We start from the raw sequence: 27437 nt of genomic DNA on the forward strand, positions 1-27437 counted from the left end.
TTTATTTGCTGGCTGGAGCTCCATATCCCCTGGTCTGCTTCTGGTAGTGCCGGGTCTTATGCTGACTGACTCTGATTTATTGGCTCCCACAACACACTGCAGCCTGGCATCAGTCCACTCAAGGGCGGCATCTGATCAGACCCTAACCACAACTGGCTGGGTGCCTGGTCTGCTCCGCTCGATGGGTGATAGACCGTCTACCATTGGTAGAATGAGGGAGAAGGAAAGTGTGAGGTAGAGTGAGAGTTTTCGCTTTTGACTTCTCACTTTCTTTCTAATGTTTGAATATTTATAGTTGAATAAGATTTGTTGTATGTTAGAGTTGAAGAAGCCAAGTACTTCTTTTTTTTTGCAGCCACCCACCTTATTAATTTAGCCCATCTTGGCCCAGCTCTACCCAGCTCTGCCGAGGAGAGACGATTTGGATGCTGGCTAGCTTGGCAGACAGTCAGCCCCAAAAGCAGAGAATTACATTCAGTCACTCAATTCCCTTCCAGGATAATGTCAATACCACCCCAGTGGCTTGGATAGGGTCCTCTATTTACGGTCTGCCTTGGCATATGCCTGATTTGAAAGGGAATAAAAGCATTTCCCTCCTTCGGTTTGTCACAGGACAAACTTCTTTACCTCAGAAATATCTGAGTGTTTTGAGGACAGGAAAAGGAAGAAAAAGGACCCGCAGAAAAGCTTGAGAAGAATTTATATTTGGGTTGAGTGAACAATTGCCAGCTTCCCTTTCTGTTTTATGTGCATTAGGTTCCATTTTAGGTTTTTATGTGTCTGCATTTTATGCTCACTCTACGTGCAGGCTAAAACTGAGCTGTAAAGACAGGATTATCTGGGTCCGCTGATTGGCATGTGGTCTGTGAATAAAGTGGTTTCTACTTAATGTCAGACTGTATGAAAAGATTTAGCCAGTTTACTTCCCACTTTCAACACAGCCCCACTCGCTGACATACACACAATAAAACAAACACATGGTACGCATTCACACACACACAGAGACATCGCGTGAGCTTATTTATGGACAGAGCCATGTTTGATTTATGATTATTTCTATAGATGATCACAAACAATACTGGCTTTGCCACAAATGATCTGAGTGAAGAAAGATCATGGGTGATGACATTTATTTTTATGGAAAAGAAAAATAATCAAATATCCACCCTGGGGTTTGTATGGTAGACCACAGCGTTAGTTATTGTGATACAGAACTTTATCTCCTGTTGTCTCTCAGCCAGGAGTCATCACAACAGACACAACCAGTTCCTTTCTCTATTACACTGCCAACAACCTCTCACTCTGCCCCTCTATATCTCTGTTTCTCAATTCAATTTCAGTTGTTTGATGTCATGAGTTGAGCTTTATTTTTCCACAGTGATACGATAACTAGTTTTGAATATGTCTTCCCACACTTTGATACACATCCATCACTCATCTGTAGTTAGATCATTCACTATACACTACAGTCCTTCAACATCCCCACTCCCACATCTAATAGGAGAGCAACAGGCCCAGGTGTTGCTAGAGGCAGCAATACCTAAAGGTTTTCCTGAGGGGGGGGTCAGATACCAGGCAGATGACCTTTGACCTGTGACCAATACACTGACACATACACATACACGGACACAGACACCTGACCTGGAGCCCTGGCAACTGTGAACTTCTCTGGTCTGTGTCTTTATGGAAACAGACTGTCTGTAGTCATTTTCCATGCCTGCCCAACTCTGCCTTTCCTTGTAGGTCAGTGGAAGCTGCTGCTCTGAACTGCCTTAACCTTTGACCCTGTGGATTCCTAAGTGGGAAGAGAACCCTCAGGTTACAGCCTCGAAACAGCTTTGTTGATTTAGCATTTTCTAATTTTATAACTCTAACTCTTTGCTAGAACCCAAAAGAAATCATAAAAAGCTCAACACTTTACAACATGAGAAAATGGTAGAGTTGCAGCTAATATTTTTCATAATCGATTTTTCAAATTATCACATTTCAAAAGCTGAACTACTAATTTAAATGTTTAGGCTCTAAAATTAGTCTCATTTAATTGGGTTTCTTGAAATTACAAGATAAATAACAGAGTAATGATAAAGTAATGGTATGATAGGTGATACCATATGTAAAAAGGAAGTTTATGATTATTATGTTTATTTGGCCTACTCCGAAAATCTACATCTCTGACTGCAGTATCCATTTTCCCTCCATTCTTCATGTTTCCTCTTGGATGAGGTGGCATCCATTTTCCTTTTATTACTATTAATGGCAGTTAACGAGCGATCCACGGGCCGGGAGGCAACTTCAAAGGCAGCGACATGGCCACAGAAGAGTTAATCTCCTTTAGATTGAGCCATGAGAACAGTAGGACATTTCAATATTGAGGAAAACCCCCGGAGCTTAAACTCCTTTTTTTATGGCTGTCTTTCATTCTGTTTTACTTCAGTTCACCCTCTAAAGCCTCCTCTCTGTGATAGGAGACCAGGCATTGACCTGGAGGAAAGAGAGAGAGGGAGAGGAAGAATAACAAACCAGAGCACCTCAGGGTCAGACCCCTATAATCCTTCATATATTGACATCCCCCAGGTCGGTAACAGTGCAAAATCTTCAACGCTTTGTGGAGAAATAGATCAGGGAAGAAGTTTGGTTCACTGCTCATTAAGTGTTGGAATGCCGATGTCTCGCTCTATGCATTTCTGGAGTTTTTTCGAAGCCCTGTTTGGTTTGTGTGTTTGCCCCAGAAATCCGACCCCCACTGAGGATCTGGCCTCTTCTTGCTTATGCTGCGCTCTCCTTCGTTTCCATATCTTCTGTTTTCCGCTCCCACTCCTCCTCCTGCTTCCTCTTCTTCTCAACATAAACTTGTTTTGCTTTCCCTCCCACTGATCTCCCGTTCCTTTCCCACCGTCCTGTCTTCCCTCCTCCTAACCGCCATTCCTCTCACTCCTTTCACACTTTCTCTCCAAAACCCCAATCCTCACATTTTAGTTTCTGGAAAATGTCCCAAAGAATCCACCGCTTCTGTCGTTTTCTCCCCTTTCTGTTTTATTTTTATCTTCCCTCTTTGTCTGACCTCTAATTCTGCCTACATAAATATCTCTTGTCTGCTTGCCCACCTGTTTGTCTGTCTCTCTGCACCCCCCCACCCCTCCAGTGCCATCTGGTAATGTGTTTGGAGGTGTGCTCTGCTCTCCATCCATCAGAGATTCAAACCCCAGCTGTCATCTCCCTGGTGACAGCCGGGGGTTACTACGGATACTGTCTGGTGAGGAGGAGAGGAGGGTCGTCTCTTTCACGCAGGAGGAAATTGAGAAGTTCATCAGAACTAACACTCCTATTTCTAATTTCCTCATTTGACTGCATATCCAATCAAAACCTGCTCCTTTCTGTTGTACTACTGTTATAAGAAAAAACAGATGGCCATTTTGACTTTTACTGCTTTGGTTTCACTGCAACACTAAAACAATTAATCAAGTAATCCGTTGCCTCTGCAGCCACAAGTGGTAATTACAGGACACTGGCGAGCAGTTGAGGGTACTGGAAGCAGCGTACCCCTAGAAGCTAACAGCTCATGTACCAAAGAGAAAGCCTATCAATCTCTCAGACAAAGAACATGAACTTCTCACGAGAGATCGTACCAGCTCAACCCAAGTAACACAGTGCAAGAACAATTCAATAATTTGTTCAATGTGCAGAGTATAATGAAAAGAGGCGCTGTTGTTCCTGTTACAAGTTAGTGTACCATAAAAATAATTTTGAAGCTGTCATTTTACAGTACAATGGTTGCATAATGTTACTGTAAAACAAACAAAATATAATGTGTTGATTAGTGAACATTAGAGGTGCTGGTAGGTGGATTTTGAACAGAGCCAGGCTATCTGTCTCCCTCATTTCTAGTCTTTATCTTAAGCTAAGCTAACAGGCTGCTAGTTTTCGCTACCTTTAACTCTCTGCAAGAAAATGAATAAGCATGTTTCCCAAAACTATTCCTTTAAGTCATTCAACAAGCAAAACAGTGTAAAACAGTAGTTGTTGCTAGCTATCATAGCTTAAGCTTTTAGCCAAGTGATTTGACAAAATAAGCAATGTAAGCACTTTTTCACTGATTTTGAAGAATATGAATGTTTAACTGAAAAAAAATGTATATACTAATATAGTAATGTAAAAAAAAAAAAAAAAGCACTCCACTGGTTTTATACATAGAAGTCACTGGGGTGTACCGCATGAAAAAATAACCCAGATGATCACATCAGGATTATTGTAAGTTATTGATATCTGACAGAAAACCTATGCTATAAACTGGGGACACAGAGTTTGACACTATGGAGCTGAATCATGGGAAATGCTGAATTAAAAATCTGGTATCCCAGCCTCTGCTAAAACAGACAGCGCAATACTAAATCTCTGGGGTGTCCTTAAGTTGTTGTCAAATTTTACTAGGCCTTGGTCAGCGTCAGAAAACACAGCGTAATCTAGCGTTACTTTAAACAATCATAAATTATGTCCTGGGGGAAGAAATTGTCTAGACTAAAGAGATGTGATCCCTGTGGCAAATTACTTTACCATGAGCATCTGGATCACGCTTTTCCCCAATTTACCGAGCTGTGGTCCCTCAGTTCTTAGTCATGCCATCAGCAAATGCAAACAACTAACCACTAGCACAGATGACCACAGATATACCCGCTATTATACGCTCTGAAAGGTCACCAAGGGTATCATTAGTACAACCACATAGCTGGAATCCTTTCAGCTTGTTAAACAGCTTTATGCAGCAACTTGGGGTATTTCACTTGAGTGCACATAATGACTCGTGCACACTTCCTTATAGTACATGGATTTGGGTTTTGAGATTGATGCATGTTGGGATTTTTACTCCATTTCTAAATAAATAGAACTATAAGTAGGTGTGCAATTATTCATGGACGATAAAAAGTGAAACTGAAGTGTACTTGTAAGGCATTTGCAGACTACAGTACCACTGCATGTTTATATGTATGTGTTTGTGTGTGTGTGAGCAGAGCCAGTCATCTCTAGATGTGGTTTAGCCATTTCCTCTGAGGAAAACTTTGTGGCTAACCTGTCAGGCCAATCAAGCACTCTGTACACTGTTATGACTCCTACATCTGTCAGACAGGGTCAAAGTTCGCTGCAGGCTTTCCACCAGTAAGAATCAGAGCTGACTGAGAGGGGTTAGCAGCAACGGGGAGCAGCACTGGATATTTGCCAGAGAACAGGACAGCCAGGCATAGAATCTGGGAGAAAGGAGGACTTTATACATCCTGTCCCTCCAAGTTTAAATTCAGACTTGAATGAAAACAAAATGCTACTCCTCATGTTTTAGGCCCCTCCTATTTCCTTCCCCTCCTCCCCTCCCTGAAAATACCTCCATCCATCACTTCATGGAGGCTTTGTATCAAAGTTTGTTTTGTTTATTCTGAAAGCAGCGTCTGTGCAGGTCTCGGTCAGCTCAGAAAATAACGAATTACTGTGTGTATTTGTTTTAGGGGTTTTTACTAAAATATGTTTGGGAGGTCTGGGTGAGTAGTGAGCTTGTTTGTTCTTTGTTTTTATCTCTGTCAGGCCCAATGTGTGTGGCTCTCGCTTCCATTCATACTGCTGTCCAGGCTGGAAGACTCTGCCAGGAGGGAACCAGTGTATTGTTCGTAAGTCCCTCCCTCCTTAAAACTCCAATACCACAAAGTCCAGTGAAAATGGATAACAAATAAGCAAAGGATAATTCTGCTCATGTCATTATTGTGAAAAATGAATGAACCAATTAAATTCACTCTCCTCCTCTTCACTCTCCTCTCCTCTCCAGCAATTTGCAGGAATTCATGTGGTGATGGCTTCTGTTCCAGACCCAACATGTGTACCTGCTCAAATGGCCAGCTCTCTCCCAGCTGTGGAGCAGGAGCAGGAGGTCAGTAGTGTCACTCATCACACACACACACACACACACACACACACACACACACACACACACACACACACAATAACTTTATCTTCATCAAACTGCATCCTTATGTGGTAACAGACAAAGAGAAGTAAAGAAGGGGAATGGCTATTCATCTGCATTCAATCCATTACATTACATTCATCTGACAGTTTTGTACAAAGAGACTTATTTTTCTTCCCTTACATAACACAAATCAGGAGCTATTTGGGGTACAGTGTCTTGCTCAGAGACAATTTAATTTTGGAGAATCAAACCATCAATGCTACACAACAACTGGTCAATTTTCCTACCTCTGTCCTACTGGCAGCAAAAGCCAAATAGTCTGCAGTTCCTGCTTTTCTTTGTCTTATGTGATGATAAATTTGTTATTTTCAAACTGGATATATGTGTTAATTTATAAAGATGGAAGTCGGAATTTTGTTACATTGTACAGAGGCAAGTTAGCTGTTTCCCCCACTTTCCAGTCTTTATTCTAAGCTAAGCTTATTGGCTGCTGGCTATAGCCTTTATCTGTCAGCTTATCTGATTACTTACTGTAGATAAGGGTTGACAGAATTAACCAGTACCACAAAGTATAGAGAGAGTATTCCCATTATTCTTCCAAATAGCCCTGAGCTTTACTTCACTTTACTGCATGATCCTGCTAAGTGGCCCAAACTACAGACCAAGTGATGCTGCCTGTTACACAGAGAAGTTTCAGCTCCTACTCATTCAATTGCTCTGCTATTTTCCAAAGGTACTGGTTCCACCCTTCTCTCATGGGAGCCAGAATAGTACTGTAGCCAGTGTAATAGTAGTGTATAGAGTCTCAGGCCTGCACTACAGCCTGCAGGTCACAGGGTTTGTCAGGATTAAAGCAGAGAGTCTGGCTGCCCCAACTCAGTCTGCTGGGCTTAGTTACAGACCACTCAGGATGTGTGTGTGTGTGTGTGTGTGTGTGTGTGTGTTTGGAGTAGAGTGAGGTGTTTTACTGCAAATGCAGAGTGTGTGAAATCACGTTTGTCTTAGTGAGATTACCGCAGTGTGCGTGGGGGTTTTAAATATGAAGTTAATGTGTGTAGGACATGCCGAAAACATTGTTGTTAAGCACCACTTTGGGAGCATGCAAAGTGTGTGTCAATGTGTGTATTAAGTAGCATGCAATGTGTTCAGCTTCACCGCTTTAGTAGGCCAAAGTCAGCTCGTCAGTCACGCCTAGCCCCTGCCAGACCCTTTACACATGCTCACATTCCATTAAGCCCGCAAACACACACATTTTCACTCACAGAACTGTACACACAGATAGACGCGAAGATATTACGCACAGACACTCAAAGAAAAAATGTACATACAAGCACGCATGCATGCACACACACACACACACACACACAGTGAGCATCAGTGAGCATCAGTTGGCTGTGACCCAGAGGTGTAAAACAGGATCTGTTCCAGCCATAAGTGAGGATGACCCCTTAGAGGAAGGGCAGCGGAGGGTGGGGTGGAGAAAAACAGCCTCTGACCTGTATGGCAGGATACGCACAGATCTCCTGCAGAGTCAGAGCTTTGGCAAGAGCTATGAAGTCATGTCCCTTAGAGACAGGAATGGGGCGAGAAAGTGAGGTGATAAATTAGAGGGAGAGCGTAACGGAGCTGGGCTGAACTGATTGCCACACTTGCCGATTCTCAGTTTTCCTCAGCTGGGATTTCTGATGGCTTTTCTACAGGCTTAGAGGCAGTGGAGAGGCAGGAAGGGAAGAAGCTGAGATGCCATATGATCAGTTTAACCATACATCATCTCATTAGTAGTGGGAAAAATGCTTTAATGGTCTGGTAGAGTGGTGTTTATCACTTGGAAAGACCTTCCTCTGGCCTCTCTGTCAGTTTAGTGAATGTCAGAGGTCAAATAGCTTTATGACCTCAGATAAACTAATACCCCCTCAGTGAATAACCTTATTTGGAAATACTTTGCCAACTCCTCAATCAATTGTTGGTTTTAAACATCAAGTTATAATCCATCTAACTTGTAACAAGTATCTGTTAATTTGCTCACTGTCTTTTAACTACTTCTGAACTAATCAGTCTGTTGTAGTGGCATGTTTCCAAACTTCTTTGCTCGATTCAATACTTGATTATAAAGATTTGTTTTGATTTGAAGTCCCACCGAGCTGCACTCACTGTTTTAGGTGTGTTTAACAAATTACTGAGTCGAAAACTGTTTTCACAACATTATCCGTCTCCGAGACTTTAGGTCATGCCAAGAGAAGGCAAACACTCCTCATCGTAGATCTTGTCTTCCCAAATGTGCTAACTCCCAAATTCAGCTTTTGGAGAGAGTCCACCATTTAATAGGATAATTCAGTGCAGTTGGAAACAAATTGCAGCTCTACGGAGATCCGTTTGGAAACGCCAATTTCCTCTGCCTTAATTATACAGCCTGATTCTCGCACCCCAGTTCGCTGGGTTATAGATAGCATCTTTATGTCTTGCGTCTTGCCTGTGGAATGCCGAGGTTTAAATAAATCAGCAGCACATTTGTGATTTTCTACATGTAATCCACATGTCCATGATTATTGTTGTGTCCACACAGATGGTCGTCTATGATTTTTTTCATTTTTTATGACTCCTCCTGGAATCTTTGTTGTTTGCCAATGAACAATACTTGCACATGTTTCTCTGGATAGCCTGGCAGACCTTTAGAAACTTACACATATCCAGAAATAGAAGAGTGAATTTCTTTTTGCAAAGCCAGGGGGGCTTTGTAACTGCATGAGTCACATTTACTGATAATCTAAAGATACATGTCACTTCCCAGACGACAAGGGTTGGGGTTATAAGTCACCCTCGTAAGAAACCCGCTGACAGTTTAGAGCAGAGCAGCTGTGCTGAGGATCGTATAGGGTCATTTTTATAACCTTGTCTTCCCATAACCATAATTACTAAATCATTACCACGGATGTTCTCGCCCTAATGCTGAGAAACAGCTGTCTTTAGACTGACAGGCTTCCATTGGCTATTGACTAGGAACACTGGTGAGTCCTGGGAAAGCAAAGAGGGCCTTTTTAATTAGAGGCCATGCTACTTCATGCAGCTTAATGCTCTGTCTTGTTAGGTATGAGGTATGTAAACAAATAAATTGGTCTAATTTACCTAAATTAGAGAAGTGATGATGTGTGTGAGGTACAAAGTTAACTGAACAAAAAACTTTTCTTTCCTAAAATGGAAAGAAATCTTTGCATTTGAATGTCAACCTGCTTTGACAGCACCTCTTGCAGCTTTCTGTTTCATCACATTGCCCATCCATGCTGAAACTGCAGCTGACTTGTCCCTGGTCCCTGAGGTGTGTGTAAATCAGGGCAAAACACAGCTATAAAGCTCCTCAATTTTCCATCAGACACACATGCACCTACACACACATACACATACACACACACACACACACTCACTCAACACTCAAGCCTGGACTTCCTGTGTTTCGCAGCCTCTTGTAAAAAACACCCAGATGTGAGCAGCTCACCGACGACACTACCAGAATACAGAGGAGCATTGTGGTGCCGCAAAACTACACCCAACTCCTTTTGCCCAGTGTCTGGAAGACTCTGTCTCTCTAACACACACACACATATGCACATGCACATCCCCCCATCCTGCTGCTCTGCACGTGCAGCTTTCCAGGCACAGGTCACTGGAGCAAGCCATCTCTCTCCACCTGTGGAGGATGGAGTGCCATGAGGAGGGGGAGCGAGGGGCGAAGTTAGCCAGTGAGATCATCTTCTGTCTCCAAATGTGCTTGTTTGCTTCCTCCTCCCTCTCCTCCTTCTCCCATCTAGTTCCTGTTACAAAGAAAACACACGCCACGAACTGAATCCCCGTCGCTCCTGCATCTCCAATGTATCTCCATCTTTCCAGCACCTGTCCCATCATCCTCTGCTCTTGAGGGCAGAGAGTTCACTGACTATACGTGGACAGGGAGAGACTCTTAACTGCAATGTCTCTTTCCCCATCAATCTCAGCCAAACTCTTTCCCCATATTTCCTTGACCTATTTAGAAATACGTTTTTGTGGGGAGGGGGGCATGAGGGCTTGTTGAAAAATGGACGAGCTTACCCAAGTTGCCCTCAGCTTTGGGGGAGTCTGGGTTATAGCACGCTGGACCGGTTTTCTCCAAGGTTTGTTCCACAGTGGGGAGAACTGTAATCACTCACTGCAATCATTATTCATGTTTCACATCACTGCTCCTTTTGTTGGCCTGAGTGAGGAAAAACGAGTCAAAAGAGTGTAGAGCGTTACCCTCACGTCTTGAACAGAGCTGAGGTTGAAACCTGAGAGGAAGACTTGACCCGTCTGCCATGAAAGTGAATGAGAAAGAGGGAGAGAGAGAAAGAGAGCGAGAGACAGCACACTAGTACACTAACCTATAAACCCAGCCTGCCCTAGAGTCCCAAACTATTTGCTTTAATTTATCACCATATGCTGCCATGAGACGCAATCCAGACAAAAAGTAGTTCCTGCCAAATCTATATAGAGTCTGCCAAGTGCTGCACATAAGAAAGTTGAGTGGAAATTCTTCTAGATTTTAGATGTGTTAAATATATGGAGAAAATGAAAGCTTTGTTGACAACTCCAGTGAATTACACCTCACCCTTGCATTTACTGAAACTACACAGGATTCACATCCAAGATTTGTGCTTTGAGTCATGTAACTGAAGCCTGTGCTGTGTAATCTGCCAGTAAGGTGGCGTGGGTGATCATGATGAAAAGCTACCTTAGAGTGTATTCACCGTGACTCACACAAGTCATATTTAGCGTGTTTGGGTACAGTCAGAATAAGTGGGTGGATTATAGTGGCTGAAATGCCTCCTGTTGGCAAGTGTGCAAACTCCGAAAAAGTCTCATTAGACAAACTCAGCTATGGGGAAGCTCAGTCATTTCCCCTCTGCTGCACAGCTCCTCATGCCAGAAATGTAAAGAGAGAAAGAGTCATAGACAGACAGATGGAGAGAGAGAGAGAAAGAGAGGGAGGCAGATAGAGAGAGAGGAAATTAATGTTGAACTTGCGATTAAGATATAGACTGAAGAGCATGAAAGGCACAGAGGGAATAGGAAAAAGGAAGGAAGAAAAATAAAAGCACAGGGTAAAGGACAGTAAAATATCCACTTGAGCCTGGGGGGAAAGAAAAAAGACGATGCAAGAAAACAGTCGGAGAATCCAGCACTGTAGGTGCGTCCTCTCCTCTTGTGTGCAGTAAAAGGCTGGCTCAGCAGAAAGCTGCCTGTCGGCCAGGGAAGACCAATTAGTTTCTTGTATGGAATCTGCAGCTACTGTGTTTAAGGCTGTCAGATTGGTCCTGTCATACTCTGGCAGAGCAGCCTGCCAGCCAGGAAGGTCCTGTTTTACATTATAATAACTGAGATCACTGCAGCTCTTCTGCTTTGTTTACCAACTATTCAAAATTTCCCCCCTTTGTTAGATTCCCTCCTCTGTGCATCTTTCTGTTTGGATTACCCCTCCATCCCCTCCTCCCCCCACCCTTCACCCAGTTTCCCTCTTTTCTCAGCAAATTCCTGAATGACTGACTGTAGCATACAGCTGGCTCGACTTATTGCCTACCTCTGGTCTGCTTGATTAACTTTGGTTTTGTGGCCCAGGGACCTTCAAGCCTTGACTGCTGATTTAAAGTTGACAGAGAAACACCAGTGCTGTGTGTTCTTAATATATTAAAGGGACTATAGTTACTTAATGCTCAGGTGTTTTGAAACAACTCTTAATGTGCTTTTTGACTATGGTATTATATAATGAAGAAACATATTGTACTAGTAGTGACCGAAAGAATGAGATCGCGGATATAGGCGGCTGAAATGAGTTTCCTCTGGAGGGTGTCTGGGCTCAGCCTTAGAGATAGGGTGAGAAGTCTGGACATCTGGAGGGAGCTCGGAGTAGAGCCCCTGCTCCTTTGCATCGAAAGGTGATAGTTGAGGTGGTTCAGGCATCTGGTTGGAATCCCCCAGGAGGAGCTTGAAAACGTTGCCGGGGAGAGGGACGTCTGGAATGCCCTGCTTAGCCTGTTGCCACCGCGACCCGATTCCGGAAGAAGCGGGAGAAATTGAACTGAACTGAGAAACATATTGTCAATTGTAACCGGTCAATCAAGTGAAACACACTTTAATTTCTTAAAAGGTCACCATTTCTAGGTTTGGGTCATAATGGGTCATAAGGTTGTAAATTACATGAACTTTTTATTCATCCTGCAGTTTGTATCACTCACTCACTCACTCACTCACTCACTCATTATTCCTCCTCATTTTGTACTTTTTCACACCACAACCCATCCAGTCGTTCTCCTTTCTCCTTCTCATCTCTTCTCTTCTCTCTTTTTGCCTCCTACAGTTCAGTCCTGTAACGTCAGGTGTATGAATGGCGGCAGCTGCTCAGAGGACTCGTGCTCGTGCCCGAAGGGCTACACAGGCAGCCACTGTGGACAGCGTGAGTAAAAGCTGCTGCAGCACGCATGAAACAAATATGTGAATATGTGTGTACGTGGGGTTGTTTACACTGTGGCTGTATATATGCACTTGTCACCTTTTGCAATATATAATTAGAAAGACAAAAGGTCTCCAGAAGGATAGAAGGGTGATGGAAATTCTGCAAACTGTCTTCACTTTAATGGATTTTCTTTTCTGTCTTTATATTTGGACCTCAGCCGTGAAGTGGGATTTTTTAAGACTATTCCAACCTTATGAAAGCTTAGCCATTTGTTTTGGGTTAAAGCAAAGTTGAGGCATGAAGTGAAGAGATTTGGTGTTATTGTCTAAAGGAATGATGTCATCGATGAAAATCCTCACATATGTTTGTAATACAAATACACAATGTGTTTATGTGTTTAGTGTTGCAAGGAATTCTGAGGTGAAGTCATTTGAAGATTAATGAAAGACCTGTTTGTGTGTGTGTGTCTGTGATGGAGACAGAGAAAGAGTCAGAATGTACTACATTTGTGAGATCTCTGTGATTCACCCCTTTTTCCTGTGTCTCCTGTAGCTGTGTGTGAGAACGGCTGCCAGAACGGTGGGCGCTGCATCGGGCCCAACAGATGTGCCTGTGTCTACGGTTTCACTGGTCCGCAGTGCGAGAGAGGTGAGAGCTCATCCTCGTTTCTATGCTGATACCACATGTTATGATTCTCCACTGTTTTTCCTCTCTGCCCAGTTTGTATAGCTATGATAGAGGCTTTCTGGTGCTCGTCCCTGCTCGGTATTTAAGTGGGAAAACCAAAGGGTGTTGAAACAACATGAAGAGAAATCGCATTTTCACAGCTTGGCTCTCATGTTTGCACTTTTGCATTCATTTCCATAAAAGGGTGTTAGTCACCAAATATATTGCTGTTATGTCTGGCTGTGCTGACATCACTAATGGTTCAATGAAGTCCAACAGGACTAGAATATATGGTGCAAGGCAATCAGCCCATTTGTGAACAAACCCACAGTTTTACCACACCTTTTTGGGCCAATAAGCAAACATTATAAGTTATAAAATCTGTTTTAAACTTCCCTTTGGTCTTGCACACCTACTTCCTGCCTCAGCTTTGACCTGCTATACAGAACATAGTTTGAGCACACACATTTTTTATGCACTGAGGCATTATAGTAGGGTATTTTGGGCTTCTGTGCTTGTGGTTTCACCCCTAAACATGCTGTTTATAGACGATAAAGGAAAGGTGGGGATTTATTTAGAACCTGTACAACCATCTGACTGGTTGCGTGCCTTGGCTGGTTTGATTCTGAGCAATTACTGTAACATGGTGAGTAATAATGGCAAGAAATATTTTGACTAAAATTGCTAGCTTGGAAGTCGAGCCAACCAAGATCTGACTGGACAAAAAATGGATGCCAAGCAGCCAGATCGGAGGGCTAGTACACCATGTTGTGACCCTGTCTTTTATCAATACATTTCCTTACCAGGAAGTCTTTGATGTGGCCAAGCAGTCCAGCACTGTTTCTATCAGTCCAGACTTACACTGTTAATTCATTACTTCAGTGCTTAGTGAGCAGGCTCTTCTAGCATGTATGACTTCACACAGTTAGCTCAGACAGACAGTGGGTGTTGGTCTCCTGAGCTCTGAACAGAAGCCTGTGGTATGTGTGTGGTGGGAAGTGATGGCAGGGTGTTGGAAGTAGGTGGTACAGTCCCATGGCAGATGGAAAAATGTCTGAATTGATTGCTGCTCTTAATCTCTGCTCACCTTTTCAGAGTAGGAGAGAGACCTTTACACCTTGAGATTTTCTCATGGTGTAAAGCCAATCTCACCTTTCCTTGACCCTCACCTTCCACCTTAAAGCTTCTACCCCCGGCCCCCACCCCCCCTGCTGTTACTTAAACTGAGGCATAGTAGAAAGTTCTTGGCCTGTAATTTCATGCACCTCATTCATCTCAGCCTGTCCGCGGCATTCCTTTTTTCTACCTAAATATACTGTATGCTTGTGTAACGCCCCCAAACCCTCATCCTCAGATATTATCCTCCCAACTCAACCTTGATCTTTCCGTCTCCAGTCTTCTTCTATCATGTTCCATTCTTCTCTATACATTCAACTTTAGCTGCCACTTTATCAAATTCTGTAAAATTTCTAGCCTTCCTCTCACTCTCCATCCCTCATTGTATTTTTCCATGAAACACTGGGGTCTTGTTTTCTTGGGAAACACAACATTTGGGTGGTTGAGTTTGTCAGAGGCAGCCTTAAAAACATCTGGCAATACACACACACACACACACACACACACACACACTCTCTAACATCCCCACAGGACTGACAGAATAGACTTTCTTTGTGAAGTGGTCATGGACATTTCCTGATGAGAAGTGGAGCAAGGTAGGGAGGCAGAGCAAGAGATGGAGGGGAGGAGGGAGGGAGGAAGAAAGGGAGGGATAGGGTGAAAATGAAAATGGACTCCCCAGCTGTGTACACAAAGCCTTTTTGGGGGGGGGGGGGTGCAAACACTCTCCATGTTGGATGTTGGAGAAGTGGGGAGAACGCTGGACCTGCAGGTAGTCACAGGAGAAACACTTATCTTTGTGTGTGTGCTTTTTTTGCCAAATAACCTTCAGAGAGAAAAAGGAGTTGGACTAAATTTGTCAAATTAATAATTCATAAAGAGTCATAATAGTGACAACACAAATAAAAAATGATTGTAGTCACTGTGTAATGGATATGAAACAGCAAAAACATTTTGGGGTTGAACCCTGGGGCTTTTCTGTGTGGAGTTTGCATGTTCTCTCTGTGCCTACGTGGATTTTCTCTGCCTATTCCGGCTTCCTCCCACAGTCTTAAGACATGTCGGTTAATTAGTGATTGTAAATTGCTTGTAGGTGTGAATGTGAGTGTGAATGGTTGTTTGTATATGTGTTGGCCCTGCGATGGACTGGTGATCTGTCCAGGGTGAACCCCACCTCTTGCCCAATGTCAGCTGGGATAGGCTCCAGCCCCCCACAACCCATAAGGATAGGTGGTATAGATAATGGGTGGATGGATGGATGGACCAATTTTATCTTTAACTTGTTACTGTCATCTCTACTGAGGAGGTCACTGAGGAAATGTAATGTCAATTAGCCTGAAAATTGCTTCTGGAGAATTGTTGGCACATTGCCCTCCCAAAATCTTTTAATTTAGAGACTCATTAATTTTGATGAATGACAAGTAAATTTCTTTAACTCTGGGTTTGGCCTGATCACGCAGGAGAATCCCTGGTGCAATCTTTGGTGTTCTTGTATATTTGTGGTTTTTAGAGTTTGTGTAACTGAGGCCATGAGTCAGTAGATTTACTGCGTGATTCAGAGCGAGGACTGCTGATGAAGTGAGATTATGAAGGCAGAGAAAGTCATTCAGTATGGGTGAACCGGGGATGGAGTCATGGGAAACCCCTGTCTGTTCACATGTCTTGGGTGTGTGTGCTCATGCAGTTATGTGTGAACAGCTTATGTATGCGTGTGCCTGAGGCTTGCCTGACTTTAGTGAGGGTTAGCATGAGATAGAGTTGCAGTCAGTCATTCCTCCTTAAATCAGAAACATCTACCACTACCTCTGCCATGAGCACCCTGTCATTATTCAGCAGCTGTATGTGTTTGTGTTTATATACAGTCATTGGTGTGCCTGCATGCATACCTGCACCTACGTCTTTATGTGAATTTGTTTTTATCCATGGTAGCAGTGTGACTCAAGGGATGGTGATGTCGGTCCGTCAGTTGGTTGGCCACTTTGGTGCAGGCTGAAATGTCTCAGCTACTATTGGATTGCCATGATGTTTGGTACAGACATTCATGTTCTTCTGTGGATGTATCTTAATGACTTTGATCATCTGACTTTTCTTCTATGAGGTAGTGCTGATATGCCTTAATAGAGCTTTACAGAGCTCCTAGCATGGCTGGAGACTCTGGAGACTTAATGTTGTATTATTATATTCCAATATGTTTCCCAGTTCAATTTTTAATGCATTTGTATTAATATGTTTCCACACCATTGCACATGCATGTAGAGGGAATGGTGCTGAAATATGTTTGTAGAGTTTTGGCCCATTAAGCCAGCCCTGCTCCAGTACTACCTAGTCCAGTCTGTCTCAATGGACCTCCTCTGTGGTCAGCCTCAATTCCGGCCTGTGGCCCAGTCCAGACCAAATAAACCGATAATCAGAGCAATTTTGCCCCCAGCAGTACAGTGACGTAAGGGGCATTTTGACATGCTGGAAGAGCAGGAAGTTGTACTATTTCTGTTCTATTGACTCTGGATAAGAGTGGACCGAGCATAGCTGGAAAGGAAGGCTGTGCTGTTAGATGGGTGGGACTTGAGGGCAGGCGCAGGTCAATCTGTGGAAAATATCCCCAATGACAATTTAGTTTGAGTCAGTCAGTTCGGAGCCTTGCTCAATTTGATCTACAGCAAGTCTATAAATTATATACTAATTCAGCATGATGTTTCCTTATAATGGAGACCCCATATCTGTGTTTTCCATATAAGCTACACAGTGAGCCCTATTGAGCCACAAAGCAGCAAATATCAACTGAGAGTCATCAGAACTGGAGACTATTTTTAAACCCATTAGTGTGTTTTAATGCACGTCTGGAAATGTGTTGACCTGGACTCTGCTAATATAATAAACTCTGTGCTTCATCCAAACACTATGTATGATTACATGTTGTGAATTAAATCATGATGTTATTTATTAAGTGCAATTAGGAACGTCACATTTCACAAACTGTTTTTAGTGTCTGTTTTCATGAGGGCACTAAATTTTGATGAACCATCATAAACGAAAAGTTGAGGAAATTGTTCACCAGTGCCCGGCCAAATTCAGAGGCTCTGGTTTATTCAAGCCAGTATTGGAGTAGCCTCATGGGATGGTGAGGAAGGCTGTCTTTGATCTGGCCTGATGAAAAATAGGCTGATTTACTCTCATTGCAGTTAAGGAAGCAACTACAAAGACTTTCCCTTCACTGAATAAGTAACATGTCCTATGAGTGGGAGCTGTTGATGGAGACTGGAGCCCGCTTGCCCGACTGTGTTTCTTGCCTGGCAGTTTCTGCATTCAATAGAGTCTGCATTATTGTTCCACTGCTGGGCAGTATTGTGTCGACAAGTTTCCCAAAACAGACCAAAATAGCCGTAGAAGTCAAGACAGATTTTACAGCACAATGGGTGAGACGTACAAACAATAACAGAGGAATTGCAGGATCGATGACTTGATGCCACAAGATATAACATGACAGTTTCACCAGGTTTAGATATTCAAAATTAGTCTGTTAAAACATGCCTGATAATTACTGAAACAACTTTGTGTGGTTGTTTCCTTGTAGTCAAGTGTGTTCTGTGTAGTTACCATCACACACAGCAGTTAGCTAGAGGTTTCAAGTTTTCAGATCTCTGTAGATTGCAGAGACCTTATCTCTCCCGTTGCCATTCTCCCACAGTTGTTGGCTCTTGTAAGTAAGTGTGTGTGTGTTTGTGCTGCGTTAAACATTTAGTCACGTATGACTGACTGCTTTTGGTGTGGAAGAAATGAAAGGAGCAGACGCCTTGAGGAATGGTTAGGTCTAAAGGAAAAGAGAGATTTTAAGCCTGTTGATAATGGCGCTGATAAGACTAACAGAGACCACTATGGTTCAGCCAAGATGGAGATAAACTTCCCAAACACATGGGCACACACACACACACACACACACACACACACACACACACACACACACAGATGCGCAAACAAACAAGGCCACACATTTGAATCATTTATTTATATCCACATCAACAGAAGGACACCCGGATGCAAACAATACGATGCAATAAGAAATTCCACAAGATCCGCCAGACATGTGCTTGGTCTGCACACACCGACCAGACACAAACACATGCACATGTGTACACACACGCACAGAGGGTAATTAGATTTTTTTTCTGTTTCTCAACAGGTGAGTAACAGCATGACGTTTAGGGCTCCGAGTAAGTCTTCCAGCTGTATAAAGTCTAGAGAGGACATCCGGTTTGAAAACACATGCTTTCTTACACACACACACACACACACGCACACACACACACACATACACACACACACACAGAGAGTGAGGGATAGCATTTGAAGGATGAGTGGAGATGGTGGATGGACATGTGGATAATGTTAAAACTGCTCAATCAGAAACAACAGCACCTCTGGAGGTTCTTTAAAGAACCGTTTGCAGAGATGGTTCTTAAAAGAACCACTTGCTAAAAGGTGGAACTAAAAATGGTTCTTCTATCGCATCACTCTGAAGAACCATTTTTGGTTCCAGTTAGCACCTTTATTTTTCTGAGTGTACTGTTAAGGCCAGTGCTAACAATGAGAAAATAAGAGGCCACTAAAAGGTCTACAATGACTAAACCAGACTCCATATCACTCACACACGCACACACAGAGGCTTGTCTATGCATTTATTTCTTCCCTTTATTCATTTGACTTGTTGACCTCTTGTCATAGGAAAGTATGTATAAATAATAACGGCTTCATATCCATGTAATCAACTCATATTTCAAGTTTGTTATCTTCCCAGACCTCTCCTCCTGGGAGTTTTATAAATACTTCAGCAGTTATTAATGAGTCTGAAATGGGTTTTTTTCCCTCTTCTCTCGTGCCATTTCTCTTTTCCTCCTAGTGGTCAGGTCAATGCCCTGTCTCATCTCCCCAATCCCACAGCTGGACAGGGTTGATGGGAAAAATGTTTTTCCAAAAGGCTTTGCGTTCCAGACGGGATTAAATATTTTCTCACCTTAGCCTTTACAGTATTATATTTTCATCTCTAATTCAGCTCTCATCAATAGGAAAAGGCTTTAAAGAGTGACTGTGTTCTTCTGCGACATCAGATTCTTACGTGGTTGGTTTGACTACAAAAACACCATCATATGTGATCAGATCCTGTTAATGTCGCCTGATGAATGGCTGGCTAATCTATGCGGACTGATCTAGGTGAAAGGTTATAAGTGCATCAGCGGCTTTAAGCAGGGCTGCCTAACAACTGGCAGGGATTGTTGGAAAGTTTATTAGAAGTGCTGATGTTTATAAAATAAAAGCGTTATAAACTTGTAAAAACTGAGAAGACTCCATTAAGTCTAACACTGAGTGGACAAGTTCTTATTATCGGAGGAAAAGGACTTCATTCATTGTGAGGTATGCTGGATGTTTTACATAGCATGGAGGTTATGAATGAAACCAGAGATGTCTGGATGAGAGACAGAGGTTGCTAACAGAGGATTTAGGAGCAAGGAGCGGAAAGGGGATAGAGGAGAGGATCTGGTGAATGTTCTTGATCTACTGAGCAATTTGAAGACTAATTAGACAAAATTGCTTCCTAATGTTGTCAGCCGGGCTGAGTTAAGATTCTGGATTGTGCTCATGTCCTAACGTGCCCGCGCCCATGATCACATGTCCACTGAATTTAAATGCATAACATACAGATGTGAATACAGTCGGGCTCTGACACATGCGTTATCCTCGACTGAAGCTTAAACGCATGATGAAATGGGGAATAATTTTTTTTTGTTCCACACACAACATTGTGCACAAGACAAACACACATGGAGCACATACATGGATCGTGACACAGTGAGACAGGCAGCTTTTCTTCAGTGTTTGCTATTTTGTGTCTTTAAAGAAACCTGCCCCAGTCTTTTGTTTGGTTCGACGCTGAAGCTTGGACAGATTGTGTATCTACACAGACAAGTATGCGCATTTTTGTGTATACATGTGTGCATATTAGAGAGAGAGCGAGAGAGAGTGGGGCAGTGTTTGACAAAGCATGTGTATGCATATGAATTTAACGAAGCACACATGCAAACGCTGCTGAACTTGGCTGCTGTGCGTGGCTGTCTAGTGTTGCTAGATGATCATAGTGTGGGAGAGTCCAGTCTCCTCCTGGAATGGACTGCTTTTTTCCCGTAAAAAATCAAAGACTGAAGGCTGGAAGCACCATGGATTTTTTTTGTCCTTTTGTTTTCCTGGGTATTTTTTCTCCTTTTTTCTTCTTCTCTGTTCTTCTTTGTCCATTTGAAATGTTTTCAGTTTAATTTGTTGAGTCTTGAAACAAGTCTAACTGTAGATTGTTTGACTGTAGATGTGTAACAAACAGTATTGGCAGTTTGTGTTAGTATAATAAAGCTTTGGTTTAGGGTAAGGCCAGAAATATTTTATATATTTTTTTATTTTCAACAAACCATATGAAAAGACCAGCAAAGTACTGACAAACAAGTTCTGCCTGTGTAGCTTATCCAAAACACATGAATGAGCCACATCGTTGCACTGGGTAACATTTTCCTTCATTACATGAACATGGGTGCTTTAGTTCACTCGTACTCAATTGCACATACCCTGTAACAGCAAAGGTGTATTAAGTTTGCTAAAATGTATAGTGCCCTCATTTAAAATTAAAGCTATATTGTGTCCTATAGATTTACATCTTCCACAGGAACAAATGGGTTCAGGACTGAGTGCCACAGACAAGGCACTGGGATGGATAATAATGAACAAGTAATGTTGGTTTTGGTCTTTTCATGGGAATAGCTGACAATAAGCAAAATATAAAATAACAGCAGACTTATTCTTCAAGCATAGTCTAGCATTAAATGTAAAATTGTAGGAGAGTAAGCAGGGAGTATTTTGCTTCTTTGTGTATTTGTGTACAGGTGTGTTTGAGGATTAGATTTTGTGTTAGAGCTCAGAACATGATTTGACGCACTTGGTGTATAGGACGCAACTCCACGGTGCCAACCAGGCCACCTGAAGATGATAGTTTAAATACTGGCTGATAGGCACGTGAGGAGAGAGTAGAAGACAGACAGACAGGAAGAATTAAAGTGGGCAAAGAGAAATAAAGACAGATGGATGAGAGGGAGAGCTGGCGTGAGCCCCAACCTGCACTCTGCATGCTTGGTTTGACCTACTTTACTTTCCTCTTTCTCTCTCTTTCTCTTTTTGTTTCAGTGTCTCCTGCTCTTTGCCCCACTCTCTGTGATCCCCTTTCATGTAGCACAAGGAACCAATAAGGGCAGTACGTTTAGAGGAGGACTCCCACCAGACACCGCCACTGATTCCTATCTTTCCATCACATTCTGTCCTTCAGAGCTGAACACGCTGCCCTTCTTCTCAACATCTCACTGTCACAGCCTTGACTAGCCAAGCAAGCACTCTGTCTTTCATCTCGACTGAGACAATCTAACAATCTACTTTTTTAATGAAGCCTGTATTAAGTTTGGCGCCACTGCAGAGAACTTAATAAGGGTTTCTCCCACAAGGGATGCTGTCATTAGGCTGTATGTGATTGAGAGGACGAACATCGTATTGCTGAAATGGTTTCAGCATGAGGTCATTGTGTCTGATTTGTGAAGTGCATTTAATGCCATGGTTTCACTGGCAAGCAAGGAGGCCAGGTGATCGCAGAAGCCAGGGACATTCTGTTCTCATTTTGTTTGAACGTTATTTGTTTGCATGCAACATCTATTTGAGCGAGTATGAATATTTTCACTATTGTTACCATCCTTTCTCCCAAAGATAGAACGGGTGATTTCGACACATCTGTTTAACTGCTGCAAGATATTTGTGTTAGTTTTCAACACAAGATGCGCAATTATCAAAATATGTTGTGTTGAGAAGTTTTGTTGTTGGCCAATGTGTTTTTGTCAATGACTGTCATGGGGTGATTGTTATTGACAACCACGCTGCCATTAGCTGCTTATACAGTCATATCAATGGAAACAAAAACCACCACTGTTCAGCCCACCATCTGAGTTAAAGTACTGGAATGTGCTTCAGTAAGTCAGTCCAACGGGTTGACTTATTATCACAGAGACTAAATACATAGCAGTCATTCCAATCTTATTGCTAAGGTCCGCTGAAAGAAACAACGTGGATGTGTTTTGCAGTTTGATCTGAGCAGGTTTAATAGTATAATGCCTTCAATCACGTGCTCCAACGTGATCCGGTTTTGCCGCTACCCGCTCCCATATTGTTCCTCTTAAGTCCTGGTTAAACCTACTACTTGTAAATGCTTCTTTGTAAGCTGATTGTTGATCCAGAGACTAAACACTTGAAACAATTTGACTGTGAGGATGTGTTTAAGGGTCCAGTGAGTCATGTCTCGAAAATCGTCTTGTAATGCTGTGCCAATTTTTTTTCCACATCCATTTCTCTATTTTTTGCTTGAGTGAAATTAACGAAGAAAGAAAAGATCAGTCAGTCAGATATCACGGGAAAAATATGCCTTGTCCCCAAAGAAGAAGTTTCTCATCTTTGTCCTAAATCTGGTTTCATTTAGCGCTGCGCCAGATGTGTTCAAGGAAATGAATCACAGTTTTATCATTTAATCCTTCAAATGTTAAATCAGTCACTAACTAACAAAAGGTTACATGCCTCTCTCCTACCGCAGACTACCGGACTGGGCCATGTTTCACCCAGGTGAACAACCAGATGTGTCAGGGCCAGCTCAGTGGAATCGTCTGCACCAAAACCCTCTGCTGCGCTACCATTGGCCGAGCATGGGGCCACCCCTGTGAGCAGTGCCCCGCCCAGCCACACCCCTGCAGACGAGGCTTTATCCCCAACATCCGCACTGGAGCCTGCCAAGGTGAGATTGGAGCATGTGCAAAACTCACTCTCTTTCTTGTACACACACCTGGGGAATCATCTCTTCAACTTCTTTTTAAGGAGGGAGGACACACATAATAACACACACAGACACTCAAGCGCACACTCGCAGTCACGTACGGTCGCCACAATAAACATTGTAACCATTACTTTATCCATCATCATCTCAGCTGCAATTCCTACCCATAACATCCCCGAACTAGTGTTAACATCACAAGGAGTGTTTATATGTACACATAGGGCCAGATACTAGCTTGTATTTTCCTGTTCAGCAGAAGCTGGGTACATGCATATCTACTGGCAAAACACTTAAAAAGTTTAGGTGTTGTAGTATTTAAGTGTCAGCATCTGTTACATCGATCTTTCTCAAAGTCAAGATATGAGTTTATCTTCATCCTGTCTAAAACAGACATGTAGCATACACAATAAATTGTGTCATCTGATGATAAAACAATTGTGCCAGAATAAGGAGTTATTGCAACAGATATATTTTCCTGTCCCAGGATTTCTTGTTGTTTTAAAGGGCACTCTCATACATGTCAGAGTCACTTTACTACACTACCAGGACTAGTATTTAGACTGTAAAAACAGTTGTGTAATGCCCCTGGTGGCTCTGGAGGAACATTGTCAAGTACAAAATTACTTACTTCTGTAATCCTTTTTTTGGCTTAGAGACTTCATACTTTTAACAGACAGCCTGCATTACAAACTGGGGACACGGAATAACAAAAGTGGACACTTACCAGGAGCAGAGGGTCTATTGAAAGATGTTATTGAGTTGTCTAATTGAGTTACAGCATGGGGAGAGCACCATCCAGTGTTTAACTCAAATTAGGATATCTCTACCTCTGCTGAGTTGGTTTTGACCATTCTTTTTATAAAATGTCTCATCCAAGTCCTCTAACTTTGTGGTAATGTAATTCTAAATTGCTGGAGTAAGGATGTTGGAAGCATCTGCAGTATATTAGACACAGTATTCACTCACACTATTCACTATTCTTTAACAGTTTCAGCATAGACATAACATAATCAAGCAACCCTGCGCTTAGAGAATGAGGTAAATATGAACTGAGATTCACCCGTTTTCATCAACATTCCTGCTTCTGGTGTCCCAGAACCCCCGTCAGACCAGGCCAGACTCTCTCTGCATGCCTCTCTAATATCCTATGGCCCCCGACCAGACTAAGCAATAAGACTGCATCAATATATGACACGTGGAGGTCACGTCCCTTGTCAAATGAGCCCAGCGAGGCTCTTTGTTGCCTCCATCTAGCTCCTCTCACTGATATTTATTCTGGGAATTTGGGGATTATAGCAAACTCAAAGGTTGTTTACATTTACAGTAGAAAATTACACATGGTGTTAATTGGATGTCAAAAGCCCATCACAAATTACTTGGTTAAGGACAGATGTAGCCTGGCTTGAACAAAATCATTTTTTATGTCGACAGGATGCTTGTAAAAAGCTCCAGTTCCAGTCGTCACCACCCACATCCCCCGTTTGTCCAGTGTTTCAAATAATAAATGAATGACTTGAAACAAACAGTCCATTGCGTCTTTTTGTCAGGCTAGTGCGTAACAATATCTGACTTTCTGTGCAGGCATAAGGCTAGCAATGGTGCAAACAAAGTCACAATGCAATTTATTTTCATCAGGCACAGGCCCATCCCTGTGTGTATGAGTCTGCTTGGTAATTTTTCTGCACTGAACAAACTCACTTGTGCTGAAATGGGTGGTTTGGACAGTTGAGTTTATGCAGATCAAGTGGCTCAGTCCATTACTGGTGCATGAATTTTGCAAGTTATTTTCCTAGTTTTAGTTATAAGGAAGGCTACAGCACTGTCCAAAATAAAATTCACCTATTTTCAGCCCTGTGTGTTTGTGCTTTCTGATGGGAAACTGAAAATTGGGTTAGGTGGACAAAGTATCAGAAACACCTTGTAATGTATATATGGTCTTTTCAACATATAAAGAGTTTTATAAACTATTTGAAGAGTTCAGTTTAATCTAAAGGTTTGTTTGCGGAAACTTCAGTTCATGTAGAAGAGAAGAGCACACGACACAGTTTTCTGCAATACCACAATCCATCCAGCTATATGTATAAGTCTGTATACATCATTTATGAAGGTAATTCAAAAAGGTAATACATCTGGGATTTGGGAACTGGTTTGTATTTAGCTCCACAACTTCCTTTCCTTTGGATATGGCTGCCAGGGTGTTCATATGTTAGAAGTATGCCAGTGTGAGACCAGAGATCACTCATCCCCCCGTGACTCACATACCTCCTCTCTTACTCTCTCTTTCACTGTCTGCCTGTGTTTTCTTCTCTCTCTGAATCTCTGTTTCTGTCTGTTCTCTTTTCTCCATTCTCTCTTACTCTCCACCCTCTCCCTCTCTCTCTCTCACACACACACACACACCAAAGACACCTAATCGCCATAGAGCCTAAAGCAACGTCTTGCTGGCAGCAGTACAAAGCACACATGACCATGAATCCAAATGTAAGGACTGCACTCCAGGCTCCACATCAGGATGTTGGCCAGCAGTTGCTTTCTTTTTCTCTCTCCCAGCCTTTGGCATAGAGAGTTCCTCAACACTAGACAGTATTTTCAGCCTTTCTTTAGTAAAAGGGTTAGAGATTGAATATATGCGCATGATTATAAAAACGCTGGCTATGTATGTCTGAGTGAGCACGCAGGTATGTACATACGTTCAGGTATTTTTGTTTTTTAGAGCAGAGCTTTCACATTCACAATGCCTGGATCCTGCTCAGTGACAGAGGCTGGGATGACTATAAACCCACTCTCTCTCTCTGTGTGTGTGTGTGTGTGTGTGTGTGTGTGTGCGTGCGTGCACATGAACGTGTGTGTGTAGAAAGGATCAGAGGTATCCACAGCATTTTACAGGAACCCACCCACTTACATATCCCCAATACTGGTAAAAGTGACTCACATTGAATGCTGGGAAAAACATACATTTAAAAAGTCATTTCCTGTTGAAACAAGAATTGAAGTGGTCTTTCAGGAAATAGTCTTAGACATTGTGACCAGCGCCAAGTTACGTCCCCTTTTTTATGTCATTCTCTTTGCAAAAAAGTTGACTATTAGAGCAAAGAACAGTATTTAGAACATTGTTTAGAATATGTCAGTAACACGCTCTAAAATGTGCTTTGAACCATAGATAACTGATATAATATATACTGCATATTGTTTCAACTTAGTTATTTCTTGGAGTTTTATCAGAGACATGGGCTGCTGCATCTCATAAACCAAACTTTGCAGATACCAGTAATTATCACTGCCTTTGTATCCTCTCACCAACTTCTGTGGTTTTCCCTTCCTCCTCATAGACGTGGATGAGTGCCAGGCAGTGCCAGGCCTCTGTGCTGGAGGTAACTGCATCAACACTGTGGGATCCTACGAATGTAAATGCCCCGCCGGTCACCGTCAGAGTGAAACCAACCACAAATGTGAAGGTGAGTCAACCGGGTCAATAAACAGACCATGCGGACTTGCCATTATTGCCTAAACTGCCGGATGGTGAGTGACTGAGGAATATCAATAAAGTATATAAAACAGTGAAGTGTGAGCTGACTCTCAAACACACATCTTGTAAGAAAGAGGCACAAGGGCACTGGATTAAGCAGGGAGACAGTTTCAATTACAAGCCCTCATTATGGTAAACATCTGTTGTACTAAAGTGTCCTTGAGCAAGATACCGTTTTCCTGCTCTGCTGTAGATCTGAAGCCAACCTCGAAGGAAAAAGCAGAGGTTAAAGCAGTGAACACAAGTGGCACATATTCCTTAGGCTAAACTACAATTTCCAAAACTACTGTCTCTATGGATCTTACTAATTCATCATTTAGTGTGTAAAACCTAATGGCAAACACGCAAGTGAAATGAAGCAAGCTAACGTTAGCATTTTGAAGCTACAAACTTGCAAAATATCTGAACTTTACTTGAGTGCAGATGATTTGATGTCTGTGTCAATTCAAAAGCAGTCATGGGAACTTAAATTACATTTTCTTGAGTTAATGGTGAGACAGTCACAGACCGTGCACTTTATGATAACTATGGGTTTTCTCAGATCAGTTGACAAATCTCAAACGGCTTTTAAAAAGTGATGACATGTTCAGATTTAAAAGAAAGTCCGGACATGTGCACAGAAATGCACGCATACACTCGAAAGCACACGCGCACACACAGCAGAGTGGATTCACATTACAATGTGTTGATTGGATGGAATTTAAACAATGCCCAGGCTAAACAGTCTGATAGTCGGCCAGGCAGGGGTTGTGTCTCTTGGAATGAAGCCGATGTGTTCTTAGTCTTCTGGGAGGATTACAGAAAGCTCTTAAACTGTTGCGCTGGATATCAT

At 42.5% G+C, this 27437-nt stretch overlaps 1 protein-coding gene and 1 long non-coding RNA gene across 2 annotated transcripts in view; one reads left to right on the forward strand and one right to left on the reverse strand.

The window, feature by feature from the left end:
* Positions 1-27437, forward strand: part of fbn2b (fibrillin 2b) — a 66208-nt gene that overhangs the window by 6478 nt on the left and 32293 nt on the right. The window contains 6 exon segments of the mRNA XM_018673262.2: positions 5569-5651; positions 5807-5908; positions 12309-12404; positions 12957-13052; positions 22843-23040; positions 26409-26534. Coding sequence (XP_018528778.2) covers positions 5569-5651; positions 5807-5908; positions 12309-12404; positions 12957-13052; positions 22843-23040; positions 26409-26534 — 701 coding nt within the window.
* Positions 1680-27437, reverse strand: part of LOC127139015 (uncharacterized) — a 32541-nt gene continuing 6783 nt past the window's right edge. The window contains exon 3 of the long non-coding RNA XR_007814894.1: positions 1680-1795. This is a non-coding gene — a long non-coding RNA (uncharacterized LOC127139015). The remainder of the gene's footprint in view (positions 1796-27437) is intronic.

The sequence above is a fragment of the Lates calcarifer genome, linkage group LG17, assembly GCF_001640805.2.
Source record: "Lates calcarifer isolate ASB-BC8 linkage group LG17, TLL_Latcal_v3, whole genome shotgun sequence".
NCBI lineage: Eukaryota > Metazoa > Chordata > Actinopteri > Centropomidae > Lates > Lates calcarifer.